The 16,943-nt window shown below is 38.2% G+C and overlaps 1 protein-coding gene across 22 annotated transcripts in view; it reads right to left on the bottom strand.

Moving 5' to 3' along the window:
• AFDN (afadin, adherens junction formation factor) overlaps positions 1 to 16,943 on the bottom strand; it is a 129,363-nt gene that overhangs the window by 90,669 nt on the left and 21,751 nt on the right. For 17 of the 22 annotated variants that reach the window (XR_005818079.1, XM_040551040.1, XM_040551050.1 and 14 more), the window contains exons 2-4: positions 3,646 to 3,841; positions 1,943 to 2,058; positions 212 to 375 (exon numbers count right to left, since the gene is read on the bottom strand). Coding sequence is in view for 21 of the 22 variants with exons in the window: in XM_040551040.1 (XP_040406974.1) it covers positions 212 to 375; positions 1,943 to 2,058; positions 3,646 to 3,841 (476 nt within the window). In the remaining variant the exon portion in view is untranslated. The remainder of the gene's footprint in view (positions 1 to 211; positions 376 to 1,942; positions 2,059 to 3,645; positions 3,842 to 16,943) is intronic. The other 5 variants (XM_040551041.1, XM_040551052.1, XM_040551045.1 and 2 more) reach the window with 1 other exon arrangement.

Genomic DNA, 16,943 nt, shown 5'->3' with positions numbered 1-16,943 from the left:
GGTGAAAAAAGGTTCATGGTTTGAAAATAAGCTTTGCAGCAAAGCGTACATACAAACCACAGAATTTAATATCACGTTTTGGTTTATGATGGTATCATACTTAGGTCAACTACTTACTTCTAAAAGAAGAAAGGACTTATTTTGAAGAGAGAAGGAATCCTTTGAAGTAAGATGTAGGTTGTACGAACTGACCAAAGTTTAGAACACTTACATATCATCCCCATGAAGAAATCGATCATCTTTATCTGATGCTTGTCGCAATGCCTCTTTTTCACGCCTCTTCTTTTCTTTTTTTTCTTTTTTTGAGAGAGTTCGTTTGAAATTCTGAATTACTCCCTCTTTTTCTTGTTTTTCAGGGCCATTACTCTGAGTCTTCTGAAAAAAAAAGTTTAAAACAATTTCCATCATTTTTAGTTTAATGAAGATTTAGTATTGCTTTTAACTTTCCATGCAAGTCCGATTAAGACATAGCATCACTAACATGAAAACAGTACTCCTGGCAACAATACTCCATTACACAGGGATGGGACTGAAACTCTCAGGAATAAGACAAAAGGCCAAAATAATTTCATATTCCAAAGAAGGTATGAACTGCTTAAGTACCCTGTACTCATGAAATGTACTCAAGCAAATGAAAACCAAAATTTTACTTGAATAATGCCTACTATCTACTCAGCCTTAAAGATTAACCAAAGGCTGCAAAACCAATTTCCGCCTCCCAGTAAAAACTGCTTCACGAAACAACACTACATTTAATCTGTTTTCAAGACAACTGTGTTGGAACATCAGATAAGAATAAACTGCAGAAGGAAAAACATTAGAGAGGACATTTCCCCTATGATGTATTTTTCTGAGTTGTCCTTCCAGCGTTCTCTTCTCCAAATCCTGCTCCTTGTATACACAAGATACCTGTAATCTTATGCTCATTTGCCTTCTGTAGAGAAAATAATAAAGATAAGCGAAAAATGATGCAGAGGTTGTTTTCTCCTTTTTTCCCCCCGTCTTCTATCAGAAAGTGAAGAACACAGAAGGAGGACCGCGGATTACTTAATTCAATGAAAAGGTAAAGCAAGACCAGTAAATGTAGTGCAAGACATCATTAATTTTCTTTCCCCATGTCTGACAGATGCATCCTATAGTTAAAAGCATAGCGTAAGCATAAAAATAGCTTATGTACTTATAGCACCTTTAAAATTAAAAAGCTATAATTCCAGGAGTAAATGAAATTCAGTGCTCAGCCCAGGATGAAAAACTTGTCTGAAGATAGATATCCCCACGCTAAACAGCATATTTTCCATAACTATAAATACCCAAGTTAGAAATTATATATAAAGTTATATGACTTCAGGAGCCAAAATCTGATCTAACTTCATGTTACTAATGAAATGCTTCATGACTAATACAAAAACAACAAAAAAAAGAGGAACATCAGTCATACAAAAACTTCTTTTTCTATGTTGGAAGGAAAAAAATCCCCCAAAGGAAAGTCTCTCACCAGTTTCGTTAAGAAACTGGTTACCAAGTTTCCCAAGTCGTTACCTAGGCAGGTAACATTTCTTAGTTACTCAGTTCTCTCTGGCATCCCCCTCTAAGGGCTCTGCAAGAGGTGAGATTACCTCTTAGGTGTTTGGCTTCTCATACTATTGTAGGGTACTTTTACTTCATCATATTAGAGCAAAGCAAGCTAAGTTTTCTGGGCACTACATGCTGCAGTACCAGACAGCTGCGTAAATCAAAGCATCAGAAGTCCTCTGAAAGATGAGAAAAATGCCATGTTGGAAAGATCCATTTTAAGGATTTGAATAGACTTGCTCTGCATATACAAGATCATCGCCATCATCAATTGTTTTCAGGAATTAGAAAAGTGGAAGTTTTACTATATGAGCATGTCCCACAAATTGCAAAAATGCTGTTACCTCTACCATACTCCTTGAAGCCTCACCTTGGGAGGAAGTGTATCATTTTCGTTCTTGAGAACAAATCTTCCTTCTCGATCATCTTTGTTCCAGTTTAATTGTACAACAAGAGGCTTCTCATCTACATCTAATCTTCTTTCTTCTTCAAAAAAGTGAAAAGCGGTAAGTTACTTGGCATCTCAAGAGCAAAGAGATTTAAAAACAAAGTTACAGTTTTGCTGAGCTGTAAACCATCAGTTGATGCTTTCCTGTAGGTAGAGAGACAGAAAGCCTGGGGGAGTCCGGAGACAGAGATGTATGTCTTCTTTGCAGCAACCAGCCTAAGTGAATTCCCTCTATCTACGTAAGATAAAGGTCCGCAGGAAGCAGCTTTGTGCACTATCAGAACTGAAGTCTGAGAATATATGATTATAAACCAGGAGAAGATATTTCTGCAGCCAAAATACTTGAAACTTTGTAACTTAGTAAGACCCCCAAAATATTCATCTTGTTCATTTTAATGAGTCTGACTTTGACCCAAGAACTACTATTCTTGAAAGACTGCACAAAAACAAATTAGACTATAAAATAAAAAAAATTATGCAAATATACTAGACAAACTGCATTTAGTGTGTTGTATCTATTTTAAGTACACAAAAAAAATCTGAGAGGGTAGTTAAAAAATTAAACAACTTTTGCCATTTGATCTCCGTCTGGAAGTAGGAGACAATATATACACATAGCAAGACAATGATGTCTTCGCAGTTATATTTTATGTAATGTGAAACACTCATATGGAATGAAGTGCCTCTCTTATGAGCCATGTTTTAATCAGGAACTTGCCCTGCGAAGGAAACAATTTCACTTTGAGTACAGGTATGGTGCAAAGGGATTTAAAACAAACAAACAAACAACTTAAAGCAGAAAACCCATATAGTATTCATTGCTTTAATTACTGATGACACATGTACTTTTTTCTAATCCCTTGTAACTCACGCCATCACTCATAGACCATGAGAAGTGACATACACCCCAATAAATTTCCATTCTCTATCTCAAATTATATTAGTTTTGGTTATTCAAAAATAGAATTTAAGGTAGTTAAACCACTTTTGTGTAAGCTTCCAAAATTAAGAAAAAGAAAGGTTGATTTCTCATATTTCTGTTATGTCCCATCGTACCTCCTTCCAACCTGGGGGGGGCGGGACAAGGGGACAGGACAGGGATGACATCAAATGCTAGCAACATCAAAAGGCTATTTAGAAGTCTAGGTAACCCTAAAGGTTCTACTCAAGAAACACAGCAGCTTCAGATAATACTATGTTGAACTTCCTCCAATTTAGCAGTAAGAGTATATACATCATAAGGCTACCTATGAAAGGCCCACAACATCACAGAACTGAAGACATACTCAGTGCTCCCATTTAACACCTCCATTCTCCCATTATAAGTCTAGCCTTTACCGACTAGCCCTAAAAATAGGGACCCTCTCACAAACGTCAACAAGTAACAGGATATCAAGCACAGCATTTAACAGATTATAATCAAAATTTACATGAACTACAGGCCTGACATTTTGAAATACCACTCCCCTCACATTACAATTAGTAGCAATGTATTTGACATCAACAATAACAAAAAAACCACAAGTCTGGTGCCTCAGAATCTGGGAGTAAAATTTAAGATATTATGGCGATGGGTGTATAGGAAAGTGGTGTGGCTACAGGAAATAGTGAAAAAAAATACTAACCTCCGCTGACATGCACCTCATAAAGCGAGTACTTAGGGGATGACAACATTCGCATGTCTGGTCGAAACTTCTCTGCAAGCGTTTCTATCACATCTTGAGTCGTGGCAGTACTAGAGACACGGATACATTTTGTTGCAAAGTTTCCAGCTGCTTTGTCTTGAAAGTAAAATCGCATTACTCCATGAAACTCCAAATCCTGGAAAAATAAAAATAAAAATCTGATTGATGGCTAGCAGTTCTAAGTTTCATAGTTCAGTTTGTTAGTTAGAAATATTTTATGAAGTCATAAGACATTCAAATATTGCAGTGGTTTTCCAAAGTTTGAGGACACTACAGTTTACTGACCTGGACACTATAAACATGAAAAAACACACAAGTTTTCTATAAGCAGAAATCAAGTATCCTACATTACTGAAATACTTAAAATTTGAATCTTTAAGTATTCAATTTTTAACTTGTCAGGTTTACCTGAATAAGAATTAATATACATTTTTCCCTACATAGAAATAGGTCTTGAGACCAGTCTCAATCTATTTTGTTACCCACAGCCCGCCTCTGTATCCCATGCCTGTAAGAACACAAGGTAAACATACTTGACCAAGTGCAGCGTGTCTCAAAGAGAACAGCTTTCTACTCACAACAGTCCTAAACACCATATTTTCCCTCCGCTTCACCCCACCATGTGCTTCTCTGTCTTATGTTGGTGTCTGTTTGTCCAAGAAAGAGCCTGATTAGAAAGCTAAATCATCTGAATTGTGTTTTGTTTTATACGTTCAGAAGGGATAGTCTTCAGTACAGCTCCCTACACACTCCGATGCTGCCAAGTTTATTCTACAGTTTGATAATTACTACTCCTGTCTTCTCTTAACAGAGACTTTCTTTCTAGTAGATATATCCTCTGGTGCTGGGTGCAATGCCAGGTTTTGCATAAGCACAGTCCTTTCCAGTACTGCAACTGATCACATAAAAAAAAATCAAAAATACTATCTTTGAACAGCAAAAAGTGGAGACATTTACTGACACTACTCTATCAGAGGACCCAAGAAAAAAAAAAAAGGTCTTATAACCTACACTGTAAGATGAACATCTCACTCACCTAGATACATATAGAAGACAAATTCTACAACCATAGACACTGCTCCTCCCAGCGCATTTGAGTCTGTACCACCGACACTCCCTCCATGAATTCTTCCAAAACGTCTGATATTCCTTCTAATTCCTTCCACAAGCTCTACAAGGCTTGAGAATCACCATCTTTTCACAAAGCTCTGCTGACCCAGAGTCTCCTTCTCTGGAGATATTCAAGGCCCATCTAGACACCTACCTGGGCAACCTGCTCTAGGGAACCTGCTTTGGCAGGGGGGTTGGACCCGATGATCTCTTGAGGTCCCTTCCAACCCCTACAATTCTGTGATTCTGCGACCCTTCCACAGTTTATTAGAACTACCACGTGTCCAGTAAGGCTGCAAGTTACTATAGCTTCTAATCAGCACAGACAACATTCTTGGTAACCATCCTTTTAATTACAGCTTCACACTGCATTTATATCCAAGGGCCTAGGGGTTGCTGTGTGCCAATTCTTCCAGCCAGCCGTTAAAGTTACTTCACCTCTCACTTTGTATAGTTATCTGATGAATATTGCCCGCTTCTGGGCTCTCATGTTGTCCCTTTGTTCTCTGAATTCTTAACGAGCACTGATTTGAAAGAGCTGCTCTGATGAGTTACCATAAGAAGGTTCTTGGCATGGCAACTTGTCCAAGATTTTCAACAGTGAACATAGAAGCAAATTTTTTCTGCTATCACCTTCTGAAGGTTTCTTCTACGAAGTGGTCATCCCATTGCCCTGGGGCTTGTGGTAAATTTGCTACTACTAATCTGTTGAAGGAAAGTTATTATTAAAGACTTCACAAGTTATTCAGCAAATTCTTTTGTTTTTCTTATGCTTTTGTATTTTACTTGCTACATTTTCTATCCTTACGATTTTCCTCATTGAGATACTACTTCAGCTTTGTAACAGCTATCTGCCTGATGTTCTGCCAAGCCAGGTTCTTTTCACACTTCCTTCAACAGCTGGCATGAATTCGGTCTGCACCTCCTGCATGGCATCTTTAGTTCTCTGCAGGTGGCAAGTACTTAGCTACCCGTTGCCTCTTTTAGCTTTAAAAAGCTTTCCCAGGGCAGCTATGCTGGATTTTCAGTTGGGCTGGAAAATTTTGCAGCTCCTTCTGACAGTAATGTTTTGAGTCACCTCTTACACACCTGTTTGCACCAATTTAAATGGTCGCCTCTTCTGTAAGCACTCCTTACCCATGATGCTTTACAAAGCAGCCATGACCATTTCTTATCACCAACTTAAGGTTTTGCTGCGCTTGCTTGGTCATTAAAAAAGGAGAAGACACATGAGCTTTCTGCAGAGGTGTCATGAAACGTAGCCATATCCCATTTGCGACATTTATTTCCCTTTACACAAGGTTTTCCCCAAGGTACTGCTGAAGCAAGAATTAAGTGAGAAAACGAGCACACCACAGGCCTCTTTTTCCAGGAGTTAAGTATTGTGCGAATTCCTACACACAGATAAAGAGCCAGTTGATTTTTTTTATTCTTTTTTAGAAGAGAGAAGATCACTTTACTGAGAAGTTCCACTGCCCAGTAGCCGTGTGTTTAATCCTATAGATTTTATTAGTACTCTACTACAGCGTAGCAGTGACTGGCAGAGATTCAAGAGCAAAGGAACGCAACATAGATCCATTCAGAGAAGATCTAGAAAACAGCTCAAGAAGCGCTCCAATCTATCAAGGGTTTCTTTATTACTATGTTTTGAAGTTTTGCTGCTAAAACTTACTTCTACTTCCAGGCACTAACAAAACAGAGATGCAACAACAAAACTGTATTGTGAATACTCAAGATACAGTACAAGTATAAAGGGAGTTTTGTTCTCCTTTCAGAAAAGCAGTAATGTGTTCCTCTAAATAACTCTCACTTGAGTTTTGTTTCCTTGCTTTGACTATCTGGGTGTGAAAATAATTGAATGCGCTGACCACTGGCTGCCCATTTCCCCCCATCCTCGTTTATGTCCGCTTCTCAATCTATATCCCCACAAGCTCTGCCTCCCAACCCAATTTTCCAAAGTTTTCTGTTAAAAATAAGATAAGCTGCACAACTGCATCACAACGCTCCACAGTATAGATACATCTTTCCAATATAAAGCTCTAGCTCGTTTTATGTTCCATTTGAAGTAAATCCCAACCTGCCTTTGGGCGTTACTGCAGTATTACAGTGTTTAAATACAAGTGTTCAGTAACACTGAAGCAATTGGTTTCACATTTCAAAAAATTAGGAAGGTGGGAGACTACAGAAAAACACAGACTTATTATTACATTTATATATCATGTATGTATTTATGTCCAGTTTAAGGCACATTTAGCATCTTGGCCAAGTGCTTAAGAGCATCAATAACAAACCCGTACAAAGACTGATATCACCACCCACAAGACAACATAAGGTAAGGTAGGCACCAGACTTCAGTTTCCACTCTCCACTCTAAATCTGCATTAAGGAGTTTGAGAGGTACATTTCACCTCCAAATCTGCTCACTTCTGAATTTCTTTGGCAAAAGTGCTAGCTAGGTTCACTGCAATCTATAACATGGACTCGTGTCAAGAAGAAAGCCTAAAGACGAAAAAAAATATATCATCATAAATTAAATAGATATACCAAATATCCAAGTATTACTACCTAATGTATACTTGTAAGCGAATAAATCACCCCAAAATGTTTACAAATCTTTCTCTAAAGATAAGGAACTGCCATTTATTAATCGCTAAAAAAGAAGTCTAAGTGTTTTCTGGATTTCAAAAGAGACTAATTACGTAGCTATATGAACACTCTCTTAAGTTTCTCTCAGGAATTTACAAGCATCATAAGCAGTTTTGGTTTCTCATCTAATCCCGTTTTAAATATTTTATGCATCTCTTGTGCAAGTCCATGGTTCCTTACATAGATAGGAACATGAGGATACAGAACAGTCCTTGGCAGCACAAATATAGTCAATTTCCAAATTTAAACTCTCATCATCCACAATGAAATAAGTACATTTTAAATCACTTAGCAAAAGTCAGCTCCTTTTAAGCTCTTCAAATCATAAAGAACATTTTCCTTAAATAATGAGCCTAACTGTGCTTTTTTATCACTGTCAGAACGTGGAGTAATTTCCAAAAGTATATACTATACGTATATATATATATATATATACTGTGCATGTGTGTATATACAAAAGAAGTTTCAAACTTGCATAATAAAAAAATACCAGTTAGCTGACATTTATTTTCTTTTTTTTAAACAAAGAAATGGAAGTGAGTTGGTATTGTGTCTTTATCAGGCACAAAAAAGAAAAGATGCTATGCAGCTGCACTATTTCTTGCTGTTTGCTGCATAAGAGGACTGATGGATCAGTGTGATGAGGGCTGATCAGAACGCCTGCCATCACATCCTTGCTTCAACTACTTAGTTACAACTTACTGTCATTGACATTATGCAAGAACTGGTTCAAAACTAACAGGCTAAGTGTTCCAGAAGTCTGCCTTTAGAAAAAGGAAATAAACATAGAAAAGCAGCAGAGTGGCACACTTGAAACAACAATTTCACAATATGAAGCTTTCAAAATTCTCCAAAGTCTTGTGAAAAGCTTTGACAAACATTCCTTGAGAACATCTGCACTGCCAGTGCTATGGCCCTCCTCTGACATCCTCATTGACCTCAGACCATCCCCAGCTGAAAAACAGCACTACAAAAGCAGGAAACAAACTTGAATACATAACAGAGTCACAGAACCACTAAAGTAACATTTAAAACTGAAAGTGTGGCATATAAGTTAAGTTTTCAAAGCAAACACCATCATTTAAAGTTCTCCATGAAGCTTCAAAGTATTTTCTAAGTTTTTTTTTCCCCCCTCTTCAGATCCAGCTCCCAGTTACTTCCTATCAAGTAGGTATTTCTGCTTTTAGCAGTAATCAGGAATGCTCAAGACTATCGTTCATTCAAAGTTACGTACAGAAGCACAAATAAACCAGAGAGGCAGAAGAAGAGTATCTCAAGCTTGTGTCTGTGATTACTGAGACCAGGTAAATAACTCACTGAAGTATTTAATACCGTGATTTTCTGTAACTGTTAACATTCTCAGTTATTTGGAAATCTCTATACAAAATCAGCTCTATTTTCTTCCAACTGTCCCGGTCTTTTTACCATAGGAGAGTATAGTCAAGAAAGACTGAAAGAAAAACAAGTGGGAAGAGATGAAAATAATGCACTGTAAGTGAGGTTTGGAAAAAGTCTCCCATGATACAATGGGACTTGCAGCAAGGAAACCTGGACTTCCCGAAGCATGAAAGAGAGGCTTCTGCAAACAAAGCAATAATAGCCAGACGCAGTAATCCACAGCAGTGCTCATGCGTGAGAAAGGAAACCCCTCCTTTCAAGTGTCAGAGAAGGTACTGACAAAGTGTTATTCCAATATGTAGGATGCAGCAATGAACGTGGGTCAGGATCACTGCTCCCACAAGCTAAGCAAGCAATACCAGTGGGCTTTTAAACTACTATCCCACTGGTATCAATCACGAAATCAATACACACTTCAATACTGAAGTGTAAATACATTACATGCTATCTATTTGGAAAACTGTTTGATCTCTTGAGCAGCAGAGAATATGCAGGCTTCCCTTCAGAAATCCTCATAACCCCTGTAACCCCTCCAACAGCGTATCTTTGAGGTTGGTTTCTTAGCTGCATTAATACCACTGTGTCTTTCAAACTGCATTCTGCATGACTGGATCTAGAAAATACCAAAAACTGGCATTAAGAACATCACATCTTTCTTCCTGCCCCATTCAAATTCCACAGGCAAAAATCTACAGAAGAGTAACTCCTAACTAAGCTGCAATTATTATTCAGATACATGTACTTGTTGCTCAGGAGTTTTGCTACCAGAATATAAATCAAAATAAAACCAATCCACAGTGCAACAATTAGAACTAAAGCAAATACAAGCTGATTTTAAATGAATTCAGGTCACAATATTGATATAACAGGTCAACATAACAACGTTATCACTACAGGATATCCTGAAACATTCACGTAACGCCTTAGTAACTAACCCAGAGTAAGTCTATGGAGGAAAAAAGGAATCGCTTCCTTTGCACACTTCGGGCTTTTTGGAGAATTCCAACAAGTATTTAAAAGAAAAAAGAATTCCTACAATATTTTTAAAACAAACTAACATTAAATCAATAAAGTAGTAAGCACTGAAAGTAGACGAAGCTGTAGCATGCGTTCCCAGCAGTTACACCTACTTGAAACTAAAGGATAGATGATATTCTCATACACAGGCTCTACAATCAACTATTAAAAAGAATTCCACATAATCTTAATACAAAAAAAAAAAAAAAAAAAAAAATCGAACTGTTAAATGTTATAAACTGTTTTCCATCTAGTGGAAAAAGCAAAATTTTTGCTAAGCTACAACTTTTCAAACACTTTCAAGAAGTGCAGTTTGAAGATTAATGGTAGAACACCTTAAATGGTTCCAAGAGAAGAGAGGAAAAACACTACAGATGGAAAAACAGGTCCTATAAAAAACAGCTTTATTTCCTTTTCCAAACCTTTGACACCTGGATCAACAGAAATACATTTCACTACAGACTGACTCATTCTGCCACAGCTGTATTTACGCACACTGTGATGGTCACAGAAGCAGGACCAACAACAGAGTTGTCTATCAGAGAGAATTATCAATACCCACAGCAGAAGGTGGATAACCAAAAGAATTCACCTTTTATTTTCCTGAAGAAAACTACACCCTAGGAACCAGCCTCACTACAAACTGAAATGAAAACTCAAGATCAAAAAACAAGGGTTTGGTTTTTGTACAAATATTTTTTTATAATATACATGTAGTGCAATTAAGTCAATGCAAAAAAAAATCACTATAGTCTATGACAAATACTACATAAAATGTTAAACTAAGGTCAAAAGACGTTTCTATAAATATAACTAAATCATACTCTAAGAAAGGATTTACTTTCTTAAATAAGGTCCACATGGCCATTCAAGCTCTAAATCATCACTGATACAAATATGCAAATGTATATCTTGTAAGCATTCTCCCTACTTGCCATCAGTAAACTACCTACATAATAAGAATGATTAATATAATAATTATTGGGATTAAACGAAAAACATTATTGTAATCCTGAATATTTTCCTGGCAAGATACACCTCGCAGTTCAAAAAAAATTAAACTCCATAACTGACCCATCCACACTAAGTAAGTTACCAGAATATTTCATACCTACTTCAAACCCAAAACAAAACCCAGTTCAGTTCAGAATTGTATTTTGCCAAGGCCAGACTCAGCATGCAGCAATCAACCATGCTTTATTCTGAAAACACTTGGGTTTTCACAACCTTCTACAAAGGATGTTGTTGTGAAAGCATCACGAAGCGTCTTCAAGCATGACTTATAGCTCCAGAAACAGCTACCATGAAAAACAAAAAAAAGTGCCAAGGGTGCTCCCCAAAAGCACTATAGGCTTAACCCTTTAACTCTAATTTCCCAGTCTATGGTAAATGATCAGGAAAATCTTAACAGCACTTGCAACACACAGCAACTGTCTGCCACCTGCAGGATACTTTTTGTTATGCTGCGGTGTACAGCATCATTTATCTTTTCACAATTAACCAGAAGAAAATGCAGACTGTTCTTTCTGCAAAATGAAATCTGATACAGTTTACTGGAAAACACTGACATTCTATGACTTTCCTAACACCATAATACTGAGGATCAGGCAGTAATCATAAAGAGACTTTGGAAAAAAAAAAAAAAACAAATCACAAAACTTATTATTTAGAAAATTGATTAAAGAAGGTGACATGACAGAAAGTGAAAGTAATTGATGTACATGTTTGGTCTACCAAAGTACTCTGAAACAATCTCCAACAAATAAACATTGATCCAGACAGAGTTCATTGATATTTGAAAATAGGTAAGAAGTCAAAAACACAACCAAGCCTACGCTGAATTAGTCATGACATAAGAGCAAAAGCAGAAAAATCAATATTGACAGGTCTCAAGGATACATTGCTTACCTTTTTCCTATCTGCCTGCATCCTGTCACCATTGCAGAGCTAAGAACAGAGTGCTTACAAGCTATTCCAAAACACTCAAGAGAAATTAGAAGCACAGACTATCCACTATAGCACCTTTTACATAGGTCTTAAAATAGATGAATTAAGTCAGGGTTCTCATTAATTACTGTGTTATAGACTGTTCCTTTTAAATGGTTTGATTTGGAGGAAGAGGAGCTCTTCAGTACATCCACCTCAAAGCAAATCACAAAAGGAAAATGGTAAGGGCGAGAATGAAAGTTCAGGCACTGGAAGTCTTATTTTTCATGGACATTGCTACTTGCCAATGACCTGCAGAGTTGCAGCCCCAGTACTTAAGCATCTTTGGGCACCAGGCAGGCCACAACAAAGACTGCCCTCAGCTCATGTTAACACTCAAGTGTGTGCACGCAGCCAGCCACCACAAAGCAAGACCCCCTAGCTGCTGCACAGCGTCCTTCCCCATACCGAGCCGCTGACCCCACCGCATCCTGCAGCTGAGCAGCAACATGAGTCAGCGTTAGGCATCCAGAAGGGATTTTTTCTCTTCTTCCTCTGCTCCCTGTCAGGGAAGCTGTTAGTGCAAGCACTTGGGTGAAACCGTCCTTCTGCTGGCACCTTGTATGAACCTGAAGGAACTGTGAAACAGCAGCCTCGGCCAAGCTAGACACTTCATTCCCACTCTTGCAGTAGCATCAGCACACACCTGACCCTGCACAGAGACTTCACAGCACTGTCAGCTGCACTGCAATCCAGCAGAGACATTTTTTGTTTGGTTTCGTTTCAGGCTGCACTGGCTTGGCATGCTGCAGCTCAGACCAAAGGAGGGAGCCAGGCTGTAGCAGCCCATCTATCCAGCCCAATCTGACCGCTCTCCATTCCACACCTGCTCAACCACATGGCACCATCATCACCATCAGGATGTCCGGTTGACTTGACAGCAGCCAGGCAACCCCTAACTGTGCTTCTGTTTTCTCACACAGTGTTTATACATTTCTGAAGGCAGTTGAGAGGCTAACAGCACGGCAATAAGGTGTTTCTGTGTACACTGACAATCCGATGTTCAAAGCGCAATTTCTAAAGCTAGAGGCAAACTGGTTTTCAAAGGAACGTTTTGAACTTCCATGTAATAAGGGAAGATCTGAATGGAGGTTTTTCAAGGGAAAAGTAGGTCTAGCTCATCTACGGTGGCATCAGCACCAAAAATAAAAAAGGTCTCCTGAGCATGCTGATGCTGATATGGTGGAGCTTTGTCTGAGAAGAGACTGACAATGCTGATGAGCTAAGTGGAAACATGACCTGATACTGAAACAGCACATCTCTCTCAAATATTTTGAAGGCTCATTCCACAAACGCATGAAATTCAAGAAAATAACTTTCAAGAAGTCACAAACTGAAGTTTAGAATACTCTAATCTTAATGGCATTTCCAAAACAGACATATTGCAAGGTATATTTCATAATATAATTTATATATTATTTATGCAGGAAACAATTCAATAAATTTTGGTAGAGAAACTTATCATTATGAGTCATCTTAAATCCATAAAAAATGTCAGTAAAACTAGTTTTTAAGTTAATCAGTGAAACTGCTAAAAACTGAAAATAGAATTTTGAGGTGAAGTTTTGAGATCTTGAGGTGAAAACAACACAAGCAGCAATAGATACAGGTAAATCAGCATTTCTGTTAGCTAACACAGAAAGCTACATTATTAAAAGATGCATTTTCACCAGCAATCAAACCCATGAAGTTTAGCTTCTTGTGGCTGTCCTTCCTGACTTTGATTGTGTAGTTTTATTAGAGGCAGCACAAGTCAAATTATTCACATTCTCTCCCTGTGTAGATTATCCAGTGTCCAAGAATCTAGAATCATACAATCATTCAGATCGGAAAAGACCTCTAAGATCATCTAGTCCAACCTTTAGTACACACACTATAGCTGCTCTCCATTGTGGAAACTAAATGTCATGTCTTGTCTCTGACCACTCACAGCAGTAACTTAACCTTCAGCCTACCTCAGGAATGTGAAGTCTTAACAACTAACGGGTCGATGAAGAACCCCAATTGACCAGCTGGTATCCACCAACAGGCCTGGACCCCCACTTCAACCATCTGACACAGTATTCATTTACTCGCACTCCATATAGTCTGTGGGGGAAAAAAACAAACCTCACTGCATTACAAAAAATGTGTTATAAACAATCCTTTAAGCCCACAGACATTTGGATTAATTTCTTGCAATCAGCAGCGTATTTTTACTATTTTAGTATCCGGCTTCAGTATGATGCAACAGGGCATCAAGAGAGAACATGAAATAGGGTCAATTTGCATAATACAACCAGGGGGCGTATTGTATTTGTTCTTCTGCTGACAGAGCCAGAAAAGACCGACTTCCCCAACTTCTACCCTGCACTGATAAACTCGGTTGCATTTCATTAGTTTCTCACCCTTGTTGGATAAGCTGCAGCCTGCGCTATAGAGGGTTAAGACATCCAGCTACACTGACTGAACTAGAAAAACGTGGCTGCTATCTGATACTCCGCATGCAAGTGCTCTGGCAACCAGGCTAATTAGTCAGGAGTTTGAAGTAGGAATGCTAACAAACCTAATGGGAAACAAGCACCTGATTCTCCGAGAGTAGACAAAACTGCAGCAGGGAATCAACTTAAAAAAAAAAAACACTGAAGGCTTTACCAACAAACAAAATTAAAAACAAAGCACAAAAAGGCACTTAGATCCTTACTTTAATACAAAATCTCTTGACTAGACCCAGTCCCCACATTTCCCCATCTATCCACCAAGACTGAGCAGGCCCATTTTAAAAACAGTTTAAAAGGAGAAAAGTATTTACTTCTTTTCTGAGGCACCTCAGTGCAATTATGAAGAATTATACAGCTAAAGAAAACATAAGAGGATGCTACCTGACAAAACAAAATATAGAGACCTACAAAGGAGTACTGTGTACATAAATCTGGGGAGAAAGGGGTCCTAAACAGAAAAAACTCTCAATCTGTATTCTCTTGTTTACAGCACTGTTAAGAGCTCACTGCCAAATTGACATTGCTTAAGGTTTTATAGCAGGTCAAGATCTTGCCAAAAAGCAATGTGATAGCACAGGAACTGCACCGAACAGTTGCCAGCTTCATTAACCTTATTAACAGTTCAACTACCTCAAGAGACACTAATGTGCAACATTTAAATTTGTTCCAGTTGTACAACCATTTTTGCACCGTCTTGGAATTTGGTCCACGATCATTAAGTTCATGCATTCCAGATAACGTTGGTTCAAATCCAGCACTTGACTGGATTTCAAAAAGTTATTTTCCACGTATATTAAGTCAGTCAAGCAGGTTTGAGGGAATAATACCCTTTCAAAACGTAGCCTAGATTGCAACCTTTGCTCTAACAAATGCTCTCGATAGAAACGAAGAAAGAACCTTTTTTTGAACTACTGCTGTTTTTACTTTCTACCTGAAATACTTACCTTCCCCACTTGTCTCTCTCAGAAAAGAGAAACGACTTCGGTTTATAAAATCGCCAACATCTACAATGTTATTTCTGCCAAAAACAACAACACCAAACAAATGGAACAACAAAACCAACAACCCACCAAAAAATCCAAGGCCTGCACTGCTGAATGACGGTGGCTCTGACACACTTAGCTGATCTCACTCAGATGTACAACCACAGAGCTCACACACAGCTTCAGTTGGAGCACACAAACACACAAAAGCTAAGACAGCCTTCCATTTACTTATGCCATACATCCAAAAAATAGATATTCATTCACTACAGATACAAAACAAGTAGCCAAATGAAAACAATGCAATTTTAGTCACGATTAAAGCATTAACTATAACCTTTCTGAACATTTAAAAGAAAAATTGGGTCCACATTGCAACTTCCAAATACTAGAGAGGGTGTCCAAAAAGGCTGGGTTTTCTTTTTAATTCTGTCACTCACAATACCCTACAGGAGCCATCAGTTTGAATGGCTTGGGGTTTGTTTGTTTTGTTTCAATTAAAGGAATCAGGTCATCTCTTAAAGTTAAGAAGCAGCTTATTAATGCCATTAGTTATCTAATGGAGTCTGACAAGACTATCCAAGGACACAGATAGTACAGAAAAATCTTTACAATAGTTGTAATAGCTTGGTAAAGTTTATCTGTTGATGGCCTTCTCCCTGCAAATCCTACTTAATCCTGTTGTATAATCTTTGGCAACATTTTTACCAGGCACTGTGCTGGCTGAGTGACATTCAGCTTCAGTTAGCTGCATTCAAAAACAATGCAACTTGCTGACAAGTTAAAAAGGGGATTTCTCTGCAGTAATGCCATTTCAGTTATCTTCAGACTGATAGCGATTCTGCACTCACTCTTTTGTGAAGCTTCCCTTTGACTTTTCATGCTATAAACAAACTCCTCCGTTCTACCACAAAAGCTAGTTCAAAGTAGCCCTAAACATTTAAACAGACTTCATACTTACATACTTATTCAACCAAAATATTCCTTTTTGTTCCCATTTCACTGTGAAACTTGCTCTCTATCTATTTTTAGATCTGAAAAAGATGATATAGCGGTAGCTATCAATGTAATAACATGCTTTACTGATGTGTTTTGAGCTGGTACCCCTCTTCTCATCCCAAACCATTTAATCTTACAACTATTTACTAGTTTGCTTTTCTCCTAGGAGGTTCCACATTCGTTCCTACCTCCAATAATGTCTATTTTGCCAGACTGGAAGCAAGTTTATCGGCGGAAAGGTCCTTCTCAGTAAACAGATTCATTTACCAAGAAAGTCTCTGTACCTCAGCTGTTTCTTCTTTTACGTATCCCCTACATTATTACTGTTAGAGCAGAACACAGAATGTAATATACTCATAGATCTGGAAATAAATTCCCTGGAAGTCCTCAAGTGCCAATTACTGGACAGAAAAATTACTCTGCACGTCCTGTTGGCATGTGGCAGCAAGGGAGAGCACAACACTAAGCTAACCCAAGGGCAAGCAGCGGGGACATTTGCAGGGGCTTCCCTCTCCCTTTCTGCCCTGCCTCCTCTGTCATTGCCTTTCCTTCAACCCAAGCATTTCTTTGAACCCTGATGGGCTTTTACCTCTGAAACAGCTCAAAGACAACCAACCCT

Source organism: Cygnus olor, chromosome 3 (genome assembly GCF_009769625.2).
Source record: "Cygnus olor isolate bCygOlo1 chromosome 3, bCygOlo1.pri.v2, whole genome shotgun sequence".
Classification (NCBI taxonomy): domain Eukaryota; kingdom Metazoa; phylum Chordata; class Aves; order Anseriformes; family Anatidae; genus Cygnus; species Cygnus olor.
Note: the sequence above shows the minus strand (reverse complement) of the source record. Positions and strands in the feature narration are given on the sequence as shown.